The 26,586-nt window shown below is 39.3% G+C and overlaps 1 protein-coding gene across 1 annotated transcript in view; it reads left to right on the top strand.

Moving 5' to 3' along the window:
• The window catches only part of LOC149820332 (WD-40 repeat-containing protein MSI4-like), a 61,229-nt gene that overhangs the window by 17,203 nt on the left and 17,440 nt on the right, over window positions 1-26,586 (top strand). The window contains exons 10-13 of the mRNA XM_089983409.1: window positions 10,015-10,088; window positions 10,514-10,625; window positions 10,770-10,844; window positions 11,133-11,209. Of these exons, the coding sequence (XP_089839535.1) occupies window positions 10,015-10,088; window positions 10,514-10,625; window positions 10,770-10,844; window positions 11,133-11,209 (338 nt within the window). The remainder of the gene's footprint in view (window positions 1-10,014; window positions 10,089-10,513; window positions 10,626-10,769; window positions 10,845-11,132; window positions 11,210-26,586) is intronic.

Genomic DNA, 26,586 nt, shown 5'->3' with positions numbered 1-26,586 from the left:
CCTGGATGAAACCACTTCTGTCCCACCAGAATTTATTCCGAGAGAAGAAAAAGATGACCAAGTGGCGAGTTCAATCGTGTATGTCAAAAATGTTGAATTTCTCAATTGGGAAATGAAAGATCAATCAGTTGCATACATCACATCAACTCTTTCTCAAGAGATTCTAGTTGCCATTCCTGACAACTGTACAACGCTACAACTCTGAGAACGACTGGTTCAGACGTATTCGCAGGTTTCTTAAGCAAGGGTGGTTTTTCTAAAAAGGGAATTTTAGTTGCTAAACAAAGATTCTATGACCATCATGAAATATTTGAACAAGATAAAGATCATCACAGACCAGCTTGCAGTTATAGGGTGTGCCGTTAGTGATAATGACTTGGTGCAACAAACTCTGAGTGGATTGAGATTTGACTACAATATGATAGTTACATCACTACTGTGCCTTCATGTTCTTCCCACCTTTGATGAGCTACGAGCCAAATTGATCCAATATGAAATGACTCTGAAAGGATTCTCTGAAGAAACTCTTAATCATCCAAATACTCAAGAAGTTTTGACCACAGGAGTGACTTATGGTAGAGGACGGGGATGAGGAGGACAAGGGCGAAGTGGACATGGAGGGCGTGGTTTGCTTCCCACTCCAAACATGTCAGCTCATGCGCAGGGACCAAGATCCATTCCTACTTGCTTCCTTTGTAACAGGAAGGGGCACATCAAGGCGAATTGTTGGCATAATCCAGAGAATAAAGGAAAGAGTCCGCAGACAGAAACCAAAAGAAAGTTCACAAATACCAGAGACAGTGGAGAGATTAAAGATTTGCTGATATCTGCCTTGTCAGAGTTAAAATTGAAGCAGAGTGATGAATGCACATGGTTTGTCGATTCAGGGGCAGCAACTCATGTAACCGGCGATGCAGGTAAAATTTCTAACCCTATTCTTTATTTCGGAAAAAGTAAGATTGTCACTGGAGACAGATTCCACCATCCTGTTTCTCATGTTGGAAAGACTATCATTCCCATGTCACATTCCACTCTTACTCTTTCTGACGTTCTTCATGCTACTGACATTAAGAAAAATATTGTCTCTGTCTCCAAACTTATTGATGATAATAATGCTTCAGTTGAATTCACTCCCTTCTCTATGCAGGTCAAGGACCTACGCACAAGGGAAACGTTCGCTGAAGGAAAGAGACGAGGCAACACGTATATCTTTGAAGAAGCTCCATGTCATGATGTTCGCCCTGCTCACCTGATTTCGAAGCCTTCATGAGAGTCGTGTTCATCCTCTTCTTCCAGTGTTTTTAGTATCTCTGAATGTAATAAGCCATTCTTATGACATAGTCGGTTAGGACATTGCGGGAGTCATTTTATTGAGAAACTTGTTTCTAATAATCTCATTCCAAAAGAAAGTCTTAATGGGGATGAGAGTAGTCATAAATGTTCTAGTTGTCTTTCATGCAAGAGTCATGTATTGCCTTTCCATTCCATTAATAAGAGAGCTTCAAAACCTTTTGAGATTATTTGTTCTGATGTGTGGGGACCCGCTCCAATTGTCTCTGGGTCTGAAAGCAGATATAATCTAATCTTTGTTGATAGTTATTCTCGATACACTTGGATATATTGCATAAAAAATAAGTCAGAAGTCTTCTTTTTGTTTCAAAAATTTTCTTTCCTTGGTCAAAAATCGATTTTCTGAGTCCATTCAATTTTTCCAATGCGATGGAGGTGGGGAATTCTCATCCCGTGATTTTATTTTATTTCTTTGAAATAACGGAATAGGAAGAAGGGTGTCCTGCCCTCACACTCAACAAAATGACATTGCTGAACGAAAACATAGACATATCGTTGAAAGTACCATGAGTATGCTTCATGACAACAATCTTCCCATCAACCTATGGACAAAAGCTTTTCATTCTGCCGTGATGTGATAAATAGATTGCCCATGGTCGTTATGAAAAATAAGTCTCCTTATCACTTGTCTCTTTGGAGCTCATCCTAGTTATCATGATCTGCGTGTTTTTAGATGTGTTTGCTATGTGCATATTGATCGGCCCCTGAGAAACAAGTTTTAGGACAAGGCCCAGAAGTGTAGGTTTGTGAGATACGCAGATGACTACAAAGGATATAGGTGTTATGATCCCACCAACAAACGTATCAGGATCTCAAGAAATGTTGTCTTTGATGAACAAAATTTTGATGATAAAGCTGATGCAACGAATATACCAACTGAAGTTTACTGTCCTTGTTTGAGTTCAAAACTTTTTGCTGGCTCCAATGAAGCATGCTCATCAGATTACGTGCAACAAGAAGAAGAGATGTCTGAGAACACTGAGACGTCGGGACCACAGAATTCAGAGAAAGTATCGGGCAGATACAAAGGCATTGTCTATTCTAGACAGAGACCGACAACATCAAGCCATTCAGATCATGTCTCAGTCATCAATCTGACTCCTTCTCACACTCTTGATGTCAGAAAATCCAGCCGTATACATCCCATTGACAGGTGAGTTAGCTATAACAACTTCTCCTTGGATCTTCAACTCTTTTTAACTGCTCTCAATAAGGAAAATGAGCCCACTATGTACTATCAGGCAGCCACTTCTACCAGGTGGGTAGAAGCCATGAATGATGAAATGCAAGCCTTGCATGAATGTGGAACCTGGGAAGTTGTTCTCAGACCACCTGACAAAAATGTTGTCGGATGTAAATGGGTCTACAAGATAAAGTACAAGCCAGATGGAACCATTGAACAATACAAGTCAAGGCTTGTGGCAAAAGGATTCACTCAAGAAGCAGGGCAAGACTATGATGAGACTTTTAGTTCGGTTGTAAGAATGAGAACAATTCGAATTATTATTTCTCTGGTTGTTGAACATAGATGGAAGTTGAGTCATCTTGATGTAAAAAATGCTTTCTTGCATGGGGACTTGAAGGAGGAAGTGTACATGGAGCAACCCCCTGGATATCAAGAACAAAATTGTAAAACTCATGTGTACAACAATAACTACGCCTTCATCCCAAAACAATTGGGGTCGGCGATATGAACCAAAAAAAAAATCATTCTGGGTCATCCACTTGAATCCTTCTCCTCCAATCATTTCTATTCAATGCCATGTCCTCGGTGAGGTTCAAAGCATTCATATCCTTTCCTATCACCTCCATCCATGTCTTCCTAGGCCTACCTCGACCTCTTTTAACTAATATATTTTCCCATTTCTCCATCCTTCTAACTGGAGCCTCATTAGGCCTTCGTCGAATATGTCCAAACCACCGTAAACGATTCTCTCTCATCTTATTTTCAATGGGTGCAACGCCTACCTTCTTACGTATCTCCTCGTTCTGAATCTTATCTTTTATTGTATTTTCACACATCCATCTAAGCATACACATCTCAGCTACACTCATTTTTTGAATATGATGTCTCTTGGCAGCTCAACATTCCGTACCATATAGTAAAGTGGGCCTAATAGTCGTCCTATAAAACTTTCCCTTCAATCGCAATGGCATTCTACGATCGCACAACACTCCAGTTGCACTTTTCCATTTCATCCACCCGACCTTTATCCTATGATTTACATCTCCATCAATTTCTCCATACTTTTGAATGATAGATCCCAAATATTTGAAACAATCATCCACCGGTATTTATTGCTCACCAAGCTTCACTACACTCCCATCACTACTTCGTTGCTTACTAAATCGACATTCCATGTATTCTGTCTTACTCTTACTCAACTTAAAACCTCTTGCTTCCAATATCTGTCTCCATAATTCTAACTTAGCATTAACCCCAGCTCTAGACTCATCAATCAAAACAATATCATCAGCAAACAACATACACCACGACACATTTTCTTGAATTGATCTCGTAAGCTCATCCATCTCTATAGCAAATAGGAAAGGGCTTAAAGCAGATCCTTGATGTAACCCAACCGTTATAGGAAAATTGGTTGTCACCCCTCCACAAGTGCGGACATTGGTTACTACTCCTTCATACATATCCTTAATTATACTAATGTACTTGAGAGAAACAACTTTTTTCGTCATTGTCCACCAGAGAACGTCCCTAGGTACTCCATCGTATGCCTTCTCCAAATCAATAAAAACCATATGCAAATCTTTGTTCCTCTCTCTATTTCTCTAAGAAGATGTATAGCTTCCATAGTTGATCTTCCAGGCATAAAAGCAAATTGATTCTCCGATATCATGACAACCTTCCTCAACCTAGACTCAATCACCCTCTCCCAAAGTTTCATAGTATGACTCATGAGTTTTATACCACGATAGTTTGTGCAATCTTGTATATCGCCCTTATTCTTATATAGAGGCACCAAAGTACTCTTCCTCCACTCATTAGGCATCTTATTTGTCCGCCAAATCTTGTTAAAAAGATTTGTCAACCATTCAAAACCTTTCTCTCCCAAGCATTTCCAAGCCTCGATAGGTATACCATCTGGGCCAACTGCCCTTCTTGATTTCATTTTCTTTAAAACCTCTGCAATTTCTTTCTTTTGAATCTTGCACATGAAATCACGATTCATCTCATGAAAAGGAATGAAGAAGTCTCCAAGATCTTGAGCATGACTTTCATTAAATAGCTTGTCAAAATAATCTTTTCATCTCCTTAATCTCCTCATTTTTGACTAAAACCCTTTGCATTTCATCTTTGATACATCTAACCATACCCAGATCCCTCGATTTCCTATCTCTCATCTTTGCAAGCCTATAAATATCTTTATCGCCCTCTTTGGTATCCAACTTGTCATAAACCTCCTTATATACCTTATCCCTCGCGTTCCGAACTACTTTTTTAGCTTCTTTCTTTGCTATTATATACTTCTCCAAATTCTCTTTATCACGACTCTTACTTAGATTTCTATAACACTCTCTTTTAACCTTAATAACTAATTTGACATCCTCGTTCCACCACGATGTATCCTTACCTAGCTATGCACCGCCTTTAGACTCACCCAATACCTCCTTAGCCACCTTTGTCATGCCACCCACTATCTTATTCCACATTGATTCTGAATCCTCCTCGAGACACCAATCAACTTCCGTAACTACCTGCTCTACAAACATTCCTTGTTTAGCTCCTTTCAGTGCCCACCACTTAATTCTAGGATGTATCCTATGCCTATCCCTTTTGCGGCATTGTCTAATTCTAAGATATAAAATTAAGACTTTATGTTGTAGCTACACTTTCTCCCGGTACAACCTTACAATCGATGCAACAACCCCTATCTCTCTTTCTAAGTAGGAAAAAATCTATCTGACTCGTGTTTACCCCACTTTTAAATGTTACTAGGTGAGACTCCCTCTTCCTAAACCAAGTGTTTGCTAAGATCATATCATAGGACAAACCAAAATCTAAAATCCTTTCTCTACTTTCGTTTCTTTCTCCTATACCATAGCCTCCATGGATACTCTCAAATCCATCCCTACTAATGCCTACATGCCCATTAAGGTCACCGCCGATGAAAAGCCTATCTCCATAAGATATCCCTTGTACTACTCCATCTAAATCTTCCCAAAATTGACGCTTAATGGAATCATCTAAACCTACTTGAGGTGCATAAACACTAATAATATTAATAATATCCGAACCTAATACTAATTTAATAAGTAAAATCCTATCACCCTTCCTATGGACCTCAACTACATTATCTATAAACTCACGACTCATAACAATCCCTACTCCATTCCTATTCCTATTTATTCCTGTATACCTAATCTAATATCCCTAAGGTTCTATCACTTTTGCTTTCTCACCTACCCATTTGGTCTCTTGTAGACATAAAATATCAATCTTTCTCCTGCACATAACATCTACTAACTCTACCAACTTACCAGTTAAAGATCCTATGTTTCAAGTGGCTAACCTAATTTTATGGTCTTGGACTAACTTCTTTACCCCCACCCGTCCAACAAAGTGAGGGAACCCTTGCCTATTTGACACCACACCCGGGCGCCGGTGTGACGCGTCGCTTCCGGGTGACGACATAGCAACCCTTGCCCATTTATCACTGTAAAACTCATGTGTGCAGGTTAAAAAGAGCTATCTATGGTCTGAAGCAAGCATCTCGCTCTTGGTTTGACAACTTCTCACTAGAGATTCAGAAACATGAATTTTCACGTTCCATGTTGGACCACTCATTGTTTATTTTCAGAAGTCAGACTGTGACCACTCTGTTATTAATATATGTCGATGATATTGTTATCACAGGAAACTCTGGGGCCCACATCCAAGAAGTAAAAGACTTACTAGGTCAGAGGTTCAAAATGAAAGATCTTGGAGCTCTGTGCTATTTTCTTGGCGTAGAAGTTTATAATCAGGCTCATGGCTTGACACTCACTCAGCACAAGTACACCGTAGATGTTCTCAGCAAGGCAGACATAAAAGATTGCAAATCTTTGGAAACTCCGAGTGTGCTTCATCAAAAACTTAGCGCTCATGATGAAAATCTGTGTGATGACCCCACCAGGTATCGAAGCATAATAGGAATGTTACGGTACCTCACATTCACTAGACCTGATATTGTTTATTCAGTCAATCAAGTGTCTCAATTTATGCACGCGCTACATACTGGACATATGGAGGCCGTCAAGAGGATCCTTAGATATCTGAAAGGGACTATTGGGGATGGATTAATATACTCACCACAGCCATATGGCAAAGATGAGCACAAACTCACTGTATATTGTGATGCAGACTGGGCAGGAGACCCTGACGAACGAAGATCTACATCAGGATATTGTGCCTTCATTGGAAGAAATTTAGTCTCTTGGAGCAGTAGAAAACAAAAGGCTATTGCTAGATCAAGTACTGAGGCCGAGTATAGATCTATGGCTGCTGCTACTGCCGAAGCCACATGGATCAAACATCTATTAATTTTAGTAGGAGAAAAGATCTCCCAAACTATCTTGCTATGTGACAACCAAAGTGCTATAAACATTTCATTCAATCCAGTACATCACAGTTGTGCTAAGCACATTGAGATTGACCAACACTTTGTGAGACAGAAAGTTGAAGAAAAAGAGATTGAGCCTGAGTTCGTCAATACTGAAAGACAAGTTGCGGACCTATTTACGAAAGGGTTAACAAAGGATCGTTTTTGGATGCCTAAAGGCAAGTTGTGCATGGTCCATAACCATGATCAACTTGAGGAGGGGGGTGGGGTGGGGTGAAAAAGGTGGATCCTGTACCAGACCCGATTTGTATCCGGGTTCGGATATTACACCTGACCCGACCCGACCCAAAATGTAAACTTAAGTGTATTAATATAGCCATTAGGTCACAATTTCCGTAAGTAGAAATCGTGAGCCGCAGCCCCCTCTTGTAATCTTTTCTTCGTCTCTCTCTCTCGTTTTCTCAATACAGGTACCAAGGTGGAATTCTAACAAAAAACTGATTACATAACTGAAAATATATGAGATTAACCAACAAAAGTTAAAATATATTAAGAAACTAATTACATAACTGAAATAACTAAAAAATATACGAGATTAACTAACAAAAGTTAAAATATAGTAATATGCTAATAAACTTATTACATAACTGAAATAACTGAAAAATATATGAGATTAACCTACAAAAATTTTGTTGATTATGCCTCAGAAATCTTGTTGTAAAAAAGTATTTTTTTTGCGCCTCAGGCTTGCGCCTTGAGGCACAGAGGGCTGCGCCTCAAGGCGAGGCGGCCCTTTTGCGCCTCAAGACACGTTTTTGATAACACTGGTTTAGACCCAATGAAATGATGATTTTGCCATGAAAGAGGGATGATTTAGGAAAAAGACAATAAGGTAAGGACTATTTTGAAAAATAAGATTCTTTGGTTTGTTTTAAATTTAGTTACACAGAGAAACCAATGCCTGACAACAGGTAGATCATAGATCGACCACTTATGGCGGGGGGGAACTCCTGTGGCTAGGACCCTCAACCCAAGTCCTATGCTTGGAAAACACATTAGAAAAAAAAATGGATATGCGTTCTTGGTTGTAACCTTGAGAAAATGAGACAATTACTTTTCTGAGAATGCAGAAAATGAGACAACTAAATCTCACTTTTATGACCATTACATGTTTTAGGTAAATCACCATTTTTACCTATTTACTGAACAATGGACAAACGTAGTGGTGTTATGTTTTCGATTGTGTTGTATGGCATGAACCCTTTCAATGTATGGCATGAGGTGACCTTAATGAGTGCTTAATCGAGGGTAAATGTGAAGTGATCATATCTTGGCTACCCTATTCAGATCAGCTGCTACAGGACCAAACAAGTTCTATCATTCTATCACCACCAATATCCATTAGCTGCTTTAAGTCGGTCCTATCATCCTAATACTACAATTTCCATTACTGTTGCCACCACAGCAAGATCGTATTATGCAAGCCAGCCTCGAGTCAAGACCTTCCCACCGTGAATCTCTTCCCCAATTTACTAGATCCATCTAAACCTAACTGGTCCACTGTTGGACCATATTAGTTTCGAAACCCCAAATTGAAAACCCTAAGGGCCACAATCTTGGAGCTGGGATGGGCATTTGGAGGTCCAGAGGTAAAATCTTGGTTGAACTACCTTGGTGGTTCTGTTGGGAATCTCGGTACTGGGATGGGCATTTATGCATTTGGGATGGGAAGAGAGGTCCTTTCTCCTTTGTATTTTACACTAATCATGAATTTGGCAGCTGCCACTTCTTCAAATGCATAAACTCCATAAACGCCCATCCCAACTACATATTCCAAACAGGCCCTAATTTAAAACATTAAGAAGTGACATTTTCTAAAGTGGCAGTTATAACTGTCAATTCCATGCTTTAGTGTAAATACAATGCTACTTCCCATCCCAAATGCATCAACTTCCATCCCAGCTACCAGCTACCACTTTCAAAACAGCCACCACTAGGTGGTAGTTTGACAAGTGCATTAACTCTTATCCCAAGAACCACATTTTGGTTGTGATTTTAAACCTCAGATCGTTATGAGCATCGAGGATTTCATAGAGAAGGTCGAGTATCTAGAATCTGGTTCTGATCCCAATGAAGAGTCCTGGTATGATGAGGAGATCCAGTGTGATGAGGAGTATGAGGAACCAAACCATGAGTCTCGTATATATCCGATCTTCGATGAGATCGAAGATGGCGAATAAGTCGAATTTGGTGTTGATCTCGAGGTAGATCCTTAATTCAATGAAGAGTTACTTGATCTCGTGGGCGACAGAAGACTGTTGCCCGGTCCTGTACAGAAGTAGAATACCGTGCTATGGCAGCCATCACAATCAAAGTTTTGTGGACTAGGCATTTGTTGATTAATCTACGCCAGAAGATTTATCGCTCACTTCTCTATTGTGATAACCGGAGTGCCGTAGCCATTGCCACCAATCCCGTGCAGCATGGAAAAATGAAACATGTAGAGATTGATCAACATTTTGTGCGGGAAAAGCTAGAAAGTAAAGAGATTTCAAGTGGCAGATCTCTTGACCAAACCCCTCTCATCCTTGCGTCATTGGTTTCTTAAACGCAAACTGTCCATGGTCATTCAACAACCATGCACAGTTTGAGGGGGTCTGTTAGAAATACATGTGAGGGTATTATGGGTATTTTTGTGTTGTAAATCAGTTCATACCAAAAGGGTATTAATGTATTTTGTCATGTATTTTTCTCACTTAATATATATTCAAGAGAGGCGTCCTTGCTGGGGCACGACCTCAGTTCATCTCCTATTCTTTTCTTTCTTCTCTATTTTTTTGTGCAGCAGGACACTCAAACTGAGGGATGCAGCAGTCTTCACATGCATGCGTGCACGTGCATGTGGGTGTGGGTTATATTTACATATCAAGCTTGCATTATCTATCCATGCTTTTCCATTTCATTTGAAGTTCATTTTTCACATGACACTCTCACAAACAATTTTTTAGTATAGATTCAATTATTTAAATATTTTTATATTATTTTATATTATATTGAACTCGGCTGCTGATCTTTTAAGATTTTTTTCCTTTGGTTTTCCTAGGTGGAGAAGGCACATAATGCTGATCTTCATTGTGTTGATTGGAACCCCCATGATGAAAATCTTATTTTAACTGGGTAAGTAATTTGGTTTGCTTCTTTCTAATTGACAAGTCTATAAAATATAGACAAGTTGGGGTTGATTTCTGTAATATGAGGGAATTGATCCGCTTGGGTCCTATACTATAGCATTTTCAAGCTTCATTAACATTGTTGATACTTATGGTTTTGTCAATATAAAAAAGGGTTTATTGATATTCATGGAAGCTCAAGTATAGTGGGTAAAGAACGGGTGATTGATATTCTATGCTGTTATATGTTTTCTAGATATTGGTTATGGGCCTTATTTTGGTGATTTCTTTATGAAGCATTAACCAACTTTACTAGCTTTTTCTTCTTCTCCTTCCTTTTTCATTCTTTGTAAAATAAAATTGAGAACCGATGAATACACAGTAGATATCATGGCTTCTCTCTTTTGTTCTCATGAAATGCTCAACTTTCAGGTCTGCAGATAATTCTGTCCGACTGTTTGACAGACGGAACCTCACATCAGGTGGTGTTGGAGCTCCAGTTCACAAATTTGAAGGCCACAAAGCTGCTGTTCTTTGTGTGCAGGTCAGATGGTGTTTGGTTCTGTCTGAGTTATATTGAGTGATGAGGACGACCATTTGGTTTTTGTTTGACATCTTCCCTTCTGAAAGAAGTTGGTTCAGGCTATTATATTCTCAATCGTTTTTTTTTTTCATGCATATGTTCCAGTGGTCTCCGGACAAATCATCTGTATTTGGAAGCTCTGCTGAGGATGGTTATGTAAATATATGGGATGTTGAAAAGGTTAGGACACTTCACATAATTTAATTTTGGTTACTGTCTTTTCAAATCTATCACATACTTTTCTAGCAGGCTTGATGGAGAATTAGCACTAGCTTCATGTATAAAATGAATATATGTTATCATAAGATATAGGTTAATTTGAATTGGATAATGTGCATCGTCTTCCTATTTTAAGACTTCTGATTTCTTTCACAAACTTTATCTACTCTTTCACAAGGAATCATGTTTTTCTCTATTTAGAAGTTAGACAAAAAAATTCTAACTTTTCTTTGGCTATTTACGTGGCAGATTGGCAGGAAGGAGTATGCAGGAAAAAATGTGCCAAATTCCCCTCCGGGTTTGTTTTTCCAGCATGCTGGTCATAGGTACTACAAGATCTCTATTCTTCTATTTACCAGTTTTTTGGGCATCTTGCCTGCAGTATTTTTTTTGTCTTCTTTCATCAAAGGAAGAAGATATTTTATATGGTTGAGTTATGCAACTGTGTGTATTGTTCTTCATCTTCATACAAATGGTGGAAATGTGTTTAAATATTGGCCAGGTAAATTTACACAATAAATCTGTTAATTGGCAACTGCCAGTAAGAATGAAATAAGCAATCATTCTGTTTCTGATAAGACTTCCCAAATTGAAGGTAAAAGATGGGAACTCAAAATACATGAAAAAAGGCTGGAATGGTGGTATAATTTGGCCAGCAACGGATTTCCTTGATGGGTATTTACATTTATCAACAAGCGCATGGAGGATGGAATGGGTGAACCTCTAAAGAACACCCTTGGAGAGGGCATCATCATGCTTCTTTGATTGGAGGACCTTCTTTCCATTAGAGGAAGAGGTGCCGTTATGTCAGCCAGTGTTGAGGTTGGTATCACATGATCGATACACCCCTAAACAGATCGGAATGGGAGCATGCTTGATCAGGTTTTCATGATAGGGGAAATCATGATACAAAGAGGATAGTTACACGGTGGTTCTCCACAAGTTGTTGATCTGAAGTTTAGATTATTGCCATGCAGTCCTGAAGAGTGGATTAACATACAAAAGGCATAGGTGGACTGATAATGGATTAAACAGGTGATGTTTAGCCCATGCTCTAATGCATGGAAGCACATCCTTTTGGAGGGAACAAGTGTCATTAAAAGCTCAATTAGGTTGGAAGAGAGGTACTAGTTGCCCTTTCTAGAAGGGAGGTGTCTTGTGATTATTCCCTCTATGGAAACTTAATGGGAGATGCAAACCATGAGGGGTACAGATCAGAATTTTCTCAATGAAGCACCAACATGGACTCATTGTTGTTGGATACCTGTTCTGCTGCGCACCTGAAGTCTTCTCTGTTAACTCTTGTGAGGACAAAGTCATGTCCCTGTTGGCTCAAGAATGTAGGAAGTTACCAAATTTTGCAGCCTCTTGAGCTGCCTAATACTGGGAAATAGGGAAACCCTAGCCTTGTTTATATTGAAAGTCTATGTAATATAATGTTTTACATTTATGTGTAATGTCTCTTTATTAGGTCATATTGTGCATACCCTACTTAAAAGGGGTATATTAGACTTTTAACTTTTTCCTTTTGTTGTACACTAAAGGGGTCGGCCCTTTTTATGTTAGAGGGGACTCCCCTCACACGATATTGAATAGCGAAGGAAACCTTGTTTCTTCTCTCCATTTTGAACTCTTGCAAAACCCTAGCTCCTTTCCCTCTCTATTCTCATAAACTCTAACATGGTATTAAAGCTAGAGGGTGTAGGAGGAGCAGCTGATTCTGTAAGGAGGAGAAGGTTGAAGTGCAGTACAAGGCTGACATCATTTATAGAGGAACGACTGGTCTGTTCAGACCAGGGTTACCCGAAGCGCCTAGCTAAAAGGGGAAGCGCGAAACGTCGCGCTTCCGAAGCGTCCGGGGAAGCGTCCCCTTTTTTTGGGAAGCGTGCTTCCCATCATGCTTCCCCCTCGCCTTCCCTGTCTTTTTCAATTTTTTTGTATTTTTTATTTTTTATTTTTATTTTTTTCGCTTCCCCCTCTCTTTCGAGACGCTTCCTAGGTCGCTTCCCGAATCGCTCCTAAGTGGTCCCACGCTTCCCGCTTCCTAAAAATTTGAAAGTGCCTCGCTTCCCGCTCCCGCTCCCGCTTCCCGTATCGCTTCCCACTCCCGCTTCCTCAACTGGCAACCATGGTTCAGACCTGTTTTGGTTAGTTTGATTCCACAATTTGCTAGGGTATGAATTTATAAGATTTACAAATCAAACCCATTGTTTTTGGAGTTGTTTTGGATTTTTGGTGATTTTTTCAAGATTTTCTGAGTTTCTTGAAAAGTTCAGTCCAGATTTGAGAAAAACATTGAATCAGTTTCAATTTTTGTTTTTTGGAGGCTCAAATCAGTTCTATTCAGTCATTTTTGCTATAGAAGGTTGGAGAACTGATTGGGTCAACTATTTTGGAGTTTTGGATGAGATTTGAGCAAGTTTTGAGGTGTCTATAGCTTGCGGTAAGCTATATTTGGGGATTTCAAGGTGTCGACTGCCCCTATTTGCTGTGTTTGGGCTGGGTATGTGTTGGTTCAACATTTTTATGTGTAGAGAGTGCTTTGTGACTTCCCTTTGTGCCTTGTGGCTTCCACTCGACTTTTGGTGTATCTTTGTTTGGATTATGGTGAGCTTAGTTCCTTCTATTTTTTGTAACATTGACTCTTTGTGGTATCATGGAGAAGGGATTTAAATGATCCCAGTTAAGTTGAATGAGACTAATTATGCTTATTGGGCTGATTTCTTAGAAGCAGTGGTTGTTGGGAAAGGTTTTGGAGGTTAATTGAATGGTTTATAGATAAAACCCAAGGGTTTTTTTTATGAGGGTTTTGATAAGTCTATGGAGGAATGGGTCATAAACAATGCAAGAGGAAAGACATGGATTCTTGGGTCTGTGAAACCGAGAATTGCCATGAATATTTCAAAATCTATGTCACACGGACTCGACTCCAAGGTCGCCGCACCCGCGTCGACACGCACCGACACGGGTGCGGCTCGGACTCGGTCAAACCGACCCTTGGTGCAGTCAATGCACTCAGGATCATTTTGGTCCATTTTTTTGGATTTTTTTTTAAATTTTCTGCGCGCCGGGGGGAACCCCCCCTCATGTAAGGAAAAAAACCTGATTGCTTCACAACTCATCACCTGTCCCCTAATGGGCACAACTTTGACCGAGTCTTTATATATATATATATATATATATATATATATATATATATATATATATATATATATATATATATATATATATATATATATATATATATATAGCCGAGTCCCCGTGTCCAAAATTTTTGAAATTGCGCCGCACTCGTGTCACACCCGCACCCATGTGACATAGTTCAAAATTCAATGAGGCAAAAGAAACTGGGGCGAACCTCAGGCAAGTTTATAGACAAGAGAATTGAGCAAGGCGTTAACAACTCACTCAAGAGTTGAGAAGTATGCACAAAGAAAACAAATTTTTTGAAGAATTTTATTAAGATATGCAGAGAATCTCGGATGCCCTTGCACTTATGGAGGGCTAGAAGAAATTTGAGAAATATACAAAGTGTGTATCTTGTACATCATTTCAAACTTGTTTGGGGCTTCTTGATCAACATATGGAGACTGACATAGTTATTGAGTTCCTTATGGCTCTTAGACCAGAATTTGATGGAACAATGAGTGTCATTTTGCATAGCTCTCACCTAGCATTTGTAACTCAAGTCATTGCACGGTTGTTTGCCAAAGAGACTAAGATAAAGTTTCTTGGATCATATTCATAAGAGGATAATGTCATGGTTGTATCTAGGTAGATGGGCGGTAGACTTGGTGGAAGAGGTGGTGGTAGGATTGAAGGACGATAAGAGTTGAAATTTAGTGGAAGAGGTGACCTTAGCTCCGTTCAATGTCACTATTGCAAGATCTTTGGTCATATGAAAAATTATTGTCCTATTCTCAAAAAAAAAAGATGGTGCATATGGAACTTCTTCTGAGAGTGAGGTGTAATGCCCAAGGATGAGCAATCAATTCATCATCTACTGGTAGAGAAGTGACAGGTAGTGAGTAGCTTCAGAGATTAGAGCAGGTTCAACATGAGATTCGATATCAGATTCAACAACAACTGCTTCTTGCTCAGTGATACAGATCCATTTGTGATCCAATCTGTATCGATCATGGACAGAACAAAGCAAGCAAAGATCCAACCCAATTCAACATTGGGCGGACCAGGGTGTGAAGCGGACCAAAGCAGCCAAGGTGAACCCAGATCCAAGGAGGGTACAGCTGGAGAGACCTAGAAGGGCGTGCAAGTAGGGAGACTCCAAAGAGTCTCTTGTGTTTAAGAGGCACTCTTGGGTTTGGGAAGAGTCTCTTGATTTTGGAAAAGGCTCTTTGAATTTCTCATTTTTTATTTAATTTTCTTTATGATTTCTTGTAAAGGGTGTTAACTTAATGAGCCCCCTTGAGCTTATATATATAGGTTTCTTTGTGTTGAAAAAGTAGCTAAGCATTTTGAATTGAAAAAAGATTTTCTTTTGAAAAATCGTGTCTCTCTCTCTCTTTTGAGCCCCTAAGCTTTCGTTTATTCTCTCTCTCTCTTGGTCCTTAGGCCTCTCTTTCTTCTAGCCAAGTCAACTTTTGAGTGTGCTCGATCCTTGTGGTCAAGCCCACGAAAGTGGTTCATCCTCAGTCCCTGCCATGAAGACCAGACCTTTTCCAGTACTCTATGACATCTCCCCTAGGCCCCGGTAATTCGAACCCACCCTCACTTAGGCTTAAACCCTCTTATGGACCTTCTTGACCCAAACCGGATATAGTTAACCCAATCCACTCTGCATGCTGATGGATTCCCACAATACTAGTTTAGGGAGCGTCGTCAAACATCTCAATGGCGAGGATTTAAAATGGAACCCTTGGTACGGGCATGCCATGGGTCTCCTGCTAGGGTCATGTTCGAAAAGAAATCCCTAAGAAGTTTGTAAAACCGGTTTGTAAATATCTGTTGACCATGCATAAGGGATGACCCAAACCCGCCTCAATAATCGCATGTGGAAAAGAATCTAGAGAAGGACAAAACAAGCTCATGGCTCGGGACCCCCAAACCTTAGAAGGAGATTTAGCCAAGGCGGGGGTAGAGGAGGAACAATTTAAATGGTCAACCTTCAAAACGAGGCCTAGTCAGCCCCCTGATTGGCCGAAGGTTTTTAAACCAAGAAATATGGTCCGTGTCAAGTTTGCCAAACTTACCTCCTCGTCTTCCCAAGATCCTCGTATCAAGGAGTGTATGTTCATGGCCCTATGGAACCCTGTAACTTTGGAACCCCTATGGTGACCTCCCTTGGTTACTTGGTGGACGAACATGGCAAAGGTATGGAACCCAACAAGACCATGTTAATATATATGGATGTTATATATATACATATATGTATATATATATTTGTATATCTTTTATAATGCCCACTAGGGGCAATTTGGTCTTTTCATCATTTTGTAAATAGACATGTCCATTAGGGATATTTTTGTATTTTTTCTTTTTCTTTTTGGTTAATTAAAGGGGATCCCTTAAGTGTCGTTGGGACTCTCCACAACGTCACTTTTGGGCGCTCCCCTTGGCACATCTTTTGGTGTATATAAAGGGAGCTATGTCATAGGGATTCGGCCAGGCAGGTGCGGCACCCGCGTCGACGCGATGCGGGTGCGGCACCCGGTGCGGTCAATGCACCCAGGGTCATTTTGGTCCATTTTTGGATTTTTTTTAAAATTTTGGCCTATGAAATGGGCCGCGGAATTTAACAAAAAATTTCTTGGGGGGGGGCTGCCCCCTATAACGCTGGCAGCCCCCCTCCCTTGGACCCCCGCCGTTGACCGCGCAGCAGGACCCGCGCCGGGGGGGGGGATGGGATCCCTTAAGTGTCGTTGGGACTCTCCACAACGTCACTTTTGGGCGCTCCCCTTGGCACATCTTTTGGTGTATATAAAGGGAGCTATGTCATAGGGATTCGGCCAGGCAGGTGCGGCACCCGCGTCGACGCGATGCGGGTGCGGCACCCGGTGCGGTCAACCTGACCCTGGGTGCGGTCAATGCACCCAGGGTCATTTTGGTCCATTTTTGGATTTTTTTTAAATTTTGGCCTATGAAATGGGCCGCGGAATTTAACAAAAAATTTCTTGGGGGGGGGGCTGCCCCCTATAACGCTGGCAGCCCCCCCCTTGGACCCCCGCCGTTGACCGCGCAGCGGGACCCGCGCCGGGGGGGGGGGACCCCGGACCCCCCTTCTCTCTCTCTCTCTATATATATATATATATTTTGCCGCACCCAAGGTTTTTAAAAGTGCTGCACCCCCGCACCCGCACCCATGTGACATAGAAAGGGAACTTCTCTCCTATTATTCTCAATGTTGTTTCAAGCATTTCAATAAAAGTTTCACTATTATTTCAAGTTCTCTTCTCTCTTGTGTGTGTTTTTGGTTTTTGCCCTTTGTGGCATATTGTATCTTGTCCATTAGAGACATTGTGCTTATGCGAATGTACTTTCTTGTAGTCACTTTGTGACATTGTTTTTGACACTTGAATTTTCTTACATGGTATCAAAGCCCCTGGGTGTTAGAAGCACTCTTGTGACTTCTCTCTCTTATGTTTGAGTGTTATTAAGCTTCATACTCTTGTTCTTTTCTAACTCTTCTACAAGGTTGTCAAAGATGCAAAGATCGACCTCTCATTTAAATTAAATGGGACCATTTATAAAATGTGGGTGGTCACTATAGAAAACAACCTCAAAAGTAAGAAACTTTGGGATATGTATGTGGAACCGTTCTGGAACCACAATTGAAGCTCACCAAGAAGGAAGTGAATGAAGAAAAAACTTTGGGTGATGAAGAAAAGGCCAAAGCTATTGAAGAATACCAATCCAAAGATATAGATTGAGAAAGTGAGCATGCTTATGAATAATGTGAAGCTAAAGATTTGTGCTAATCTAGCTAAATTTAAGAAGGCAAATGAAGCATGGTTCTTCATGAAAGGTATGTACACTCAAAAGGACCTTGCTAGACATTTTTTTTACAAGAAAAAGTAAGAGGAACCAAGCAAGGATATATGAGTATTAGAGATTATTATAGTACTTTATCTCCTCTATGGGATGAACTTGCTCTCTTTGAACCATAATGGGAAGGAAGCGTTATTGCCATGAGGCAAGAGCAAATGGAGAGAAAGATTTTTTCAATGTATTCATGGACTTTGTCCAGAATTTGAACAACTAAGAGGATTCTTTCTTCATAGGGCTTCTACTCCTCTTAGTGAAATCCTTGCCGATTTATGCTAAGAAGAAACTCGCTTGGCTCTTAAAAAAGACTTTGATGAGGTCCATGCGTTATCTAGATCAGAAAATAACATGAGCACATATAAACATCCTCATTTTTTGGAAAAATAACAATCGTGGAGGAAGGAAAATTGTTTGTCATCATTTTAATGAACCAAGCCATCTTAGACCCGATTGCCCTAAGCTTAAAAATAAGGCGACTTCCGTTGGAGATAGTCCATGTAATTCAAGTGAAGAATCAATAAGAGATGGTGACATAAAGGACTCTATTGCTCAACTTACGAAAACTTTCCAACAATTCATGATAATAAACTCTTCCACACCTTCTACCTTCGGTGGTGCGGTCTCATCAACTCTCGGTATGTCCTTGGATCCTTGATTCGGGTGCCTTCTTTCATATGACTCTAAATGCATGTCTTTTATCCAAACTAAGTCTTAACTCTTTTAAATCATTCGTTTTCACGGCCGATGGAACATCATTAGATGTTAAAGAGATGAAAAACCTTGAAAAATTTTTAAGGCAAAAAATTTTATTTTCCAAAAATTAGGATTATTCAAAAACTTAACTTAATCTTTTTTTGTTTATCAAATAACCGATTTTGGATATAATGTCTCTTTTTTACCATTTACCAACCAATTGGATTTTTTGTTTTTGCCATCTAAATCATTTTGTAATCATGTTCAATCTAAAGATATTGTTACTTATCACAAAAGGCTTGGTCACCTTAGTGTTTCTAAGTTGTATCTTTTTCTTTTTTTTAAAAAATTTTGTAATGAAAAAGAATTTACATGCAATGATGGTATTCTTGAAAAAATGCATTTTCTTCCTTATTCGCATAACTTTATTTTCAAGAGACCATTTGAATTAGTGCATTCGGATGTATTGGGACCGACACCCGTTATGTCTAAAGGAGGATATTCATATTATGTTGTCTTTATTGATGATTTTACTATATACACTTGGGTTTACTTTATTAAAAACAAATCCAATGCTTTTTCTATTTTTAAAGAATTTCATATCCTTATTCAAAATCATTTTTGAAACAATATAGCCATTTTTAGATCCGATTCTGGAATGAATTTCAAAACTACCTTAAACAAAATAGACTTATTCATCAAAGATCTTGTCGTAAAACTCCTTAACAAAATGATCGGCATCTTATTGAAACTACAAGAACTCTTTTTGTTTTTAAAAATATTTCAAAGAACTTTTGGATCGAAGTCGCTCTTACCACAATTTATCTTGTAAATCATATGCCATCCGCATCTTTAAAAAATGTTTCTCCTTTTGAAAACTTGTTCAAAATGTCTCCGGATTTTAAAAGATTAAGATTTTTTGGTTGTAAATGCCTTGTTCTTTTTGAAGGACAAAATAAGCTTTCACCAAAAGTTCTTGAATACGCTTTTATTGGCTATGGTAAAAATCAAAATGGATATAGGTGTTATGATATTAAAAATAACAAACTTTATATTTCAAGAAATGTGACTTTTCTTGAAGAACAAAATGGATTTGAATCTCAAAAACCTAAGAGGTTTTTTCTCTTCTCTTTGACTTATTGCCTAGAAATAAGTCTAAAGATTTTAATGATATTATTTATGATAATGTTTGTAATGATGATTCTCATAATGAGAATCCCAATGATATACATGTGTGTACTCAACAAGAGGGAAATAAACATCAAAATGCTTTCGACATATATTCTCAAAACATTTCCTTAGAATACCTAGTTGAAGAATCCCTACCTTGGTGATCTTTTAGGAATATTTGACCTCCTAAAAAGTTTGTGTCATATGATTCCTTTTCTCCAAATTATAAAAATTGCCTAATGATGATCCATTCCTATCATGAGTCTTTCAACTTTAAAGAAGCCATGCAACATCCACATTGGATTGATGCTATGAGACTTGAATTAGAGGCACTCAACAAAGCTTTCACTGGACAATTATAGGTCTTCCTTTAGGAAAAAAAGGCTATTGGATGTAGATGAGTTTATAAAGTGAAAACTAAGAGTGATGGGACATTAGAAAAATACAAAGCTAGGTTAGTTGCTAAAGGGTATACACAAAAATATGAAATTGATTATGATAAAACCTTTGCTTTGGTTGCTAAGATGACTAGTGTAAGAACCTTATCATCTATTAAACAATGGCCTATCTATTAATTAGACGTAAAAAATGCTTTTTTAAACGAGAACCTTTATGAAGAAGTCTACATGAATCTTCTGTCGGGTCTTGAGATTGAAATTTTTTTTCTTAAACTCAATAAAGCTCTTTATGGTCTTAAACAAGCTCCAAAAGCTTGGTATGATTGCTTTAGTAAAGTCGTTTTTGATAATGGTTTTACTTGTTATGCTAAAATTGCTCTTTTTGTTAAGAATACACTTTAGATTTCTAAGGTATTTTTTTAGGGATCGAAGTTGCATATTTTCCTCGGGGATATGTTCTGTCTCAAATGAAGCTTGCATCGGATATTATTGCTAAGTTTGGCTTAACTGACAGAAAAGAAAGTGGAGACTCCAAAAGTAATCAACGACAAGATGAGAGCCGACGATGGAACTCCTTTAGAAGATCCCACTTTTTAACATCAATTGATTGGTTCACTAATATATTTGTCTATTGGCAGGCCAAATATTGCTCATGTTGTTCAGAGTGCAAGTCAATTCCAAAATGCTCTTACTACTATTCACATGGATGCATCATGCGAATTATCAGATATTTAAAGAAATCTATAACCAAAGGACTATTCTTATCTTCTTCTTTATCTCTTAATTTAATTTCTTATACTGACTCTGATTGGGGTGGTAACCCAGTGATCGTATTTCTACTACAAGTTATTGCATTTTTCTTGGAGAATCATTAATCTCTTGGAGATGTAAGAAATAACAAAAGGTGTATCTATCTCCCATGAAAGCTGAGTATAGGGCAATGACTACAACTACAACTGAACTTGTTTGGTTGAGAAGTTTGCTCAAAGATATATGAGTCATTATCTCTATTCCTTTGAAGTTGTGTTGCGACAATAAGAGTGCCATCTACATTGCCGGCAATCATAGATGAATTTTTACATAGCACCATTCAACTACCATGTCACTTCAGAGTATTAGCTCGCAGATTTCTTTACCAAAGCCTTGCCATCCTCGTTTCTACTTTATCCTAAGCAAACTCTCAGTGATATCACCATCAGTTTGAGGGAGGGTGTTAAATATATATATATATATATATATAAATCTTTTGTAATGCCCACTAGGGGCAATTTGGTCTTTTCATCATTTTGTAAATAGACATGTCCATTGGGGACATTTTTGTATTTTTATATTTTATATTTTTCTTTTTCTTTTTCTTTTTGGTTAATTAAAGGGGTAAAAAGGGGATACCTTAAGAGTGGTTGGGACTTTGGGGAGCTCTCAACGAGTCTTTTGGGAGCTCCTCTTGGCCCCTCTTGTGGTGTATATAAAGGGAACATCTCCCCTATTATTCTCAATGCTTTTCAAGCATTTCAATAAAAGTTCCACTATTGTTTAAAGTTCTCTTCTCTCTTGTGTGTGTTTTTGGTGTTTGCCCTTTGTGACATATTGTATCTTGTCCATTAGAGACATTGTGCTTATGTGATTGTGCCTTCTTGTAGTCACTTTGTGACATTGTTTTTGACACTTGAATTTCCTTACGGACCATGACCTCTTGTCCTAAGCCCACCATTCGATGCCTTGATAAGGTTCCTTGGACCCATCGTAGAGGGTCAAGGTTACAAGGAGAAAATTAGAAACATGGCTGCCCCCTTGGAAGCAAAGTCGGAAGGAAATGCCTTCGCTTGGTTGGAAGGAGTTGATCTAGCTTTCGAGGAGCTCAAGCAAGCCTTGTGCGAGGCCCCGATGCTCACCTTACCCGAAGTCTCCAAGGTGTTCATGACGGAGTCCGAGGTGGGTGACCTCGGAAGGGGATCCGAATTAATACTTGCAAATTGTGATGCAGGTGACATTGGGAATGAAGCTCATTCGATACCGGAAGGCCACTTGAGGACTTTCGAAAACCCCACCAATTCTACCAAAGCCCCATTGATGAACGTAAAAGGATTAATCGTCCTGGAGTTGGCACATGGGGCAAGAACAAATTCTCATGGGAGGCCTTACGTGAGCTTCCAAGGTCTCGTGGATCGGTGTGCCTCGACCCACTTGTTAAAATGAGGTGTCTTGACTCGGGTAGCTGGACACCGGAGGACCCAACCAGTTGGAAGATTTGCCTACTAGATGGTACAAATCAAGCCGGTTCGTGTGAAAAACCTGTACCTGCAACCCAACTTCCTACCGTGTATTGTTTGCCATGAACAAGTGTTGGGGACTCGTCCCCTGATGGTCATTATGCTAAGGCCCTCAAGGCTGTAACTACCTGAGAGGGTATAAAGGCAAGAAGGACCTTGAAATTAGAGTAGCGCAACGGAAGGAGAACTTCGATATGGGTGTTGTTCCTCATGACTTGAACTCAAATATCATTGAAAGCACCCTCAACATGCAACTCATAGTGTTTGGATCAAGCCTATTCACTATTTTTTATCCAGGTGGAGTCATCATCGTATCCACCACTGGCCAAGTGAGCTCTCTCCTCTAGAAGCTCGCAATTGAAGACGACTCACATGTTCGAAGGACATGCAAATGTCGAGTGGTGCTTAAGTCTGAAAGATAGTCTGCGAAACAAGTCGAAGACGTGCATCCCCTTTCGTGTTTGGTTCCCTCCCTCGAAAGTTCTCAGAAATTTGCCTAAGGGATTAGGCAATTCTCAAGGGGGAGGGGATGATACAGATCCATTGGTGATCCAATCCGTATCGACCATGGATGGAGCAGAGCAAGCAAAGATCCAACCCAATTCAGCATTAGGAGGATCAGAGTGCAGAGCAGGGCGTGCAGCGAAGCGGAGCAACCAAGGTGAATCTGGATCCAAGGAGGGTCTAGCTGGAGAGACCTAGAAGGGCGTGCAAGTGGGGAGACTCTAAAGAGTCTCTTGTGCTTAAGAGGCTCCCTTGGTTTGGGAAGAGTCTCTTGATTTTGGAAAATGTTCTTTAAATTTCTCATTTTTGTTTTAATTTTCTTTATGATATCTATTAAGGGTGTTGGCTTAATGAGCCGCATTGTGCTTATATATAGAGGCTTCCTTGTGTTGGAAAAGAAGCTAAGCATTTTGAATTGAAAAATGTTTCCTTTTGAAAAAGCGTCTATCTCTCTTTTGAGCCCTTAGGCTTTCGTCTATTCTCTCTTTCTTGGCCCCTAGGCCCTCGTCACCTTGACCCTATGCCTCTCTTTCTTCTAGCCAAGTCTCCCTCTTGGCTCAACTTTTGAGTGTCTCGATCCTTGTGGTCAAGCCCACTTAGTGGACCAAGTTACTACTAAGGCCCACACAAGCGGTTCGTGCTTGTTTCGGTGCTTCAATCCATCCTCAGCCCCAGCCGTGAAGACTAGACATTTTCCAGTACTCCAAAGACATCCCCCCTAGGCCCTGGTAAGTCGAACCCACCCTTACCTAGTATCAAACCCTTTGTTGGACCTTCTTAACCCAAACAAGATATAGTTAACACAATCCATTATGCATGCTAAGATTTGCAGAATTTAGCCTGACTTCCTTAAGTCATATCCCCCTAACCAGAATGAGTTTAGTTCTCAAATTTGAAACCTAACTTAATCCATATGTCCCCCAACCTATCATAAAAAAATCAGCCCCAAACTCTAAACCAGTTAGGAGAACCACTCTGTTTACCGAAACCTGTCAAACAAAAAAACCAGACCCGGGCAGATTCCTTGCGGTCTTATCCTGATCTCATAAATCCCCAACAGGGTGGTTTTTGACCCTGCGGTTTATTGCTGTGTCTTCCCCCATGTGTCCCCTAGCTACCCTCCAAATAGAAAGAAAAAGACCAGCCAATTAGGAGAGTCTGTCAGAAATTCCAGAACTTGTTTTTTGACCTAGATTTTGTTTTAGCTTAACCGACCTAACTTGAGCCTAGTTTCAAACCCAGTTTCACCCCGAGCCCACTTGGAACGTAATACTCAGTCAGCCATTGGTCCTTCCTCCTCTGCCACTCGTGCTTCCTCTGGTACTGCTTTATCATGTATCTCAAGTCATTTTTCTGGTTGGCTAATAGACTCTAGGGCTTCATGTCATGACACCTCATGTGTCTGTCTTAGATAACTGTTGACCCTGTTGTGGTATCTTTTGCACTATAGATGATTCTTTGATGTCTGTTTCCAAAGTAGGTTCAATAACTTGTGATTCTTATCCTGGTAGTAAATTCAATCTCTCGCAAGTTTACCATGTTCTATCCCTTGTAATATTATCTTCTCTCTTATTGATTGTGTTATGCAAAATCAATTGTTAGGAAAGAAGATTGGGCTTGGTCATAAAAAAGGAGATTTATACTACCTTGACTGGATTGATATGATGAAGCATAAGGAAGTTGGAACCGAATATGAAGCTTCAGTTTTAGATGAGTCTGTTTTGTAGCACCAGAGACTGGGGCATGTTTACAACTCTAGGTTGCAAAATTTAGTATGCTTAAAACTTTTGAAAAATCTAAGTTAGTTGTGTCAAATCATGTTAAAGATTATGTGAGTTGTAGATTGACTAAGAGTCATGCCCTGTTGTGTCTAGTGATAGGGAATCAGAGAATCCTTTTGATCTGATATATTCGGATGTATGAGGTCCTTCTCCTGTTGTATCAAAATGATCATCCTATTTTATCATTTCCATAGATGATTGTACATGATTTATATGGATATATTTTATGAACAATAGAAGTGACCTTTTTGAAATCTTTAAGAGATTTTGTGCCATGATTGAGAATTACAATCCCACAAAAGAGAAACAAAATTAACAATTCATAAGAGAGCAACAATGTAAAAAATATAAATGTATTACTTCACACAACCAACTAATTGTTGGACTATCCCCGAACGTCATATTTACGACCGTTGTCCCCAACAACCATAAAAAAAAATATAAAAAAAAACAAAAACAAAAAGCAAAAAGAAAAAGAAAAAGAAAGAAAAAGACCGGCCTTATAGGCTGATCCCTATTACAGCATGAATTTACTGATATACCCTTGATGGGTATTTCAGTTTATATAAACAAAAATATATATATCAGTTATAAATATCGGCGATATTTTGAAAATATCGCGATATTATTGTTGTAAATTTAGCAAATGATAATATAGGTAAAATAGCATGATATTTTGAAAATATCGCCAATTTGATAAATATCGTGATATTATCGCTAAGATTAAAACTCTTTGAACTGAATCTGGTGGTGAATATATTAGCTATGTGTTTGAAAGGTTCATGCAAGAGAAATGTATGGTTCATAAAAAATCTTAAAATCTTTTCCCTACACTCCTGAGTAAAATAGTGTAGCTGAGAGGAAAAAACAAACATATCTTGGAGACAATAAGAGTTCTTCTATTTGGAGGAGAGGTACCCGAAGTGTTCTGGGTAGATGTAGTTCAACTGAGCATTTATCAGATAAATTGTAATCTTTATGGAGTACTTAAAGGATATCCTCCTTTTAGAAACTGTATAAAAAACTCCAAACTATGATGTGATGAAGGTGCTTGGTTGTGTATGTTTGTCTTGCTAGCTGACAGATACAAAGATAAGTTATCTCCTAAGGTTGTCAAGTGTTGCTTTCTTGGTTTCACTGGTGGTAACAAAAGATACAAGTGCTATGATCCTATTAGAAGGAAAATGTAGATATCTAGGCATGCTGTTTTTCATGAGTGTGTTATATTTTAGTCGGTACTGTGAAAAGACAAAATGAGATTGACTTGACCTTTTTGGTTCCCTTTGAAGAAAAGGAAGGTGGGAGAGGGAGGATGGAGAGTAAATGGGAGAGGAAGCAAGTCTTGGTGAGAGAAAATTGGTTTGGTCAAACCTACTTAAGGCGACATGAAGATGTGATTGAAATTCTATTTTTAGATCAAGTGGAAGATCAGGGAAGTGAAGATGCCAATCCTGATCCTATTCCTGCAACAACTGATCCATGACAACAGCAAAACTTAGAGTTGTTATCTTCTTCTTTCACGTCTTCTCGGGTACGTAAAAGTTCTAGATCTTCTGTGCTTGCTTCTTGTTTTGTATTTTATGAGTATTTTGCTCCTCGTCATCGTGCATTCTTAGCTTTAATCCACTCTTATGTTGGGCCTGAGTCTCATGCAGAGGTAGCGAGAAAAGAGGAGTGACAAAGAGCCATGGTCGATAAAATGAATGCACTTGAAAGAATGCAGGCATGAGAACTAGTAAAACCTCCTTTAAAGAAAATGGGTGTACAAGGTAAAGACAAAAGCATATGGGTCATTGGAGAGGTATCAAACCATGTTGGTAGCTAAGGGATACAATCAATATTTTGGATTTGATTTTGCTAAAACGTTTGCTGCTGTGGCCCATAT

This window comes from Nuphar pumila, chromosome 12 (genome assembly GCF_984573655.1).
Source record: "Nuphar pumila chromosome 12, dmNupPumi1.hap1.1, whole genome shotgun sequence".
NCBI lineage: Eukaryota > Viridiplantae > Streptophyta > Magnoliopsida > Nymphaeales > Nymphaeaceae > Nuphar > Nuphar pumila.
This window is presented reverse-complemented; position numbering and strand designations above follow the sequence as displayed.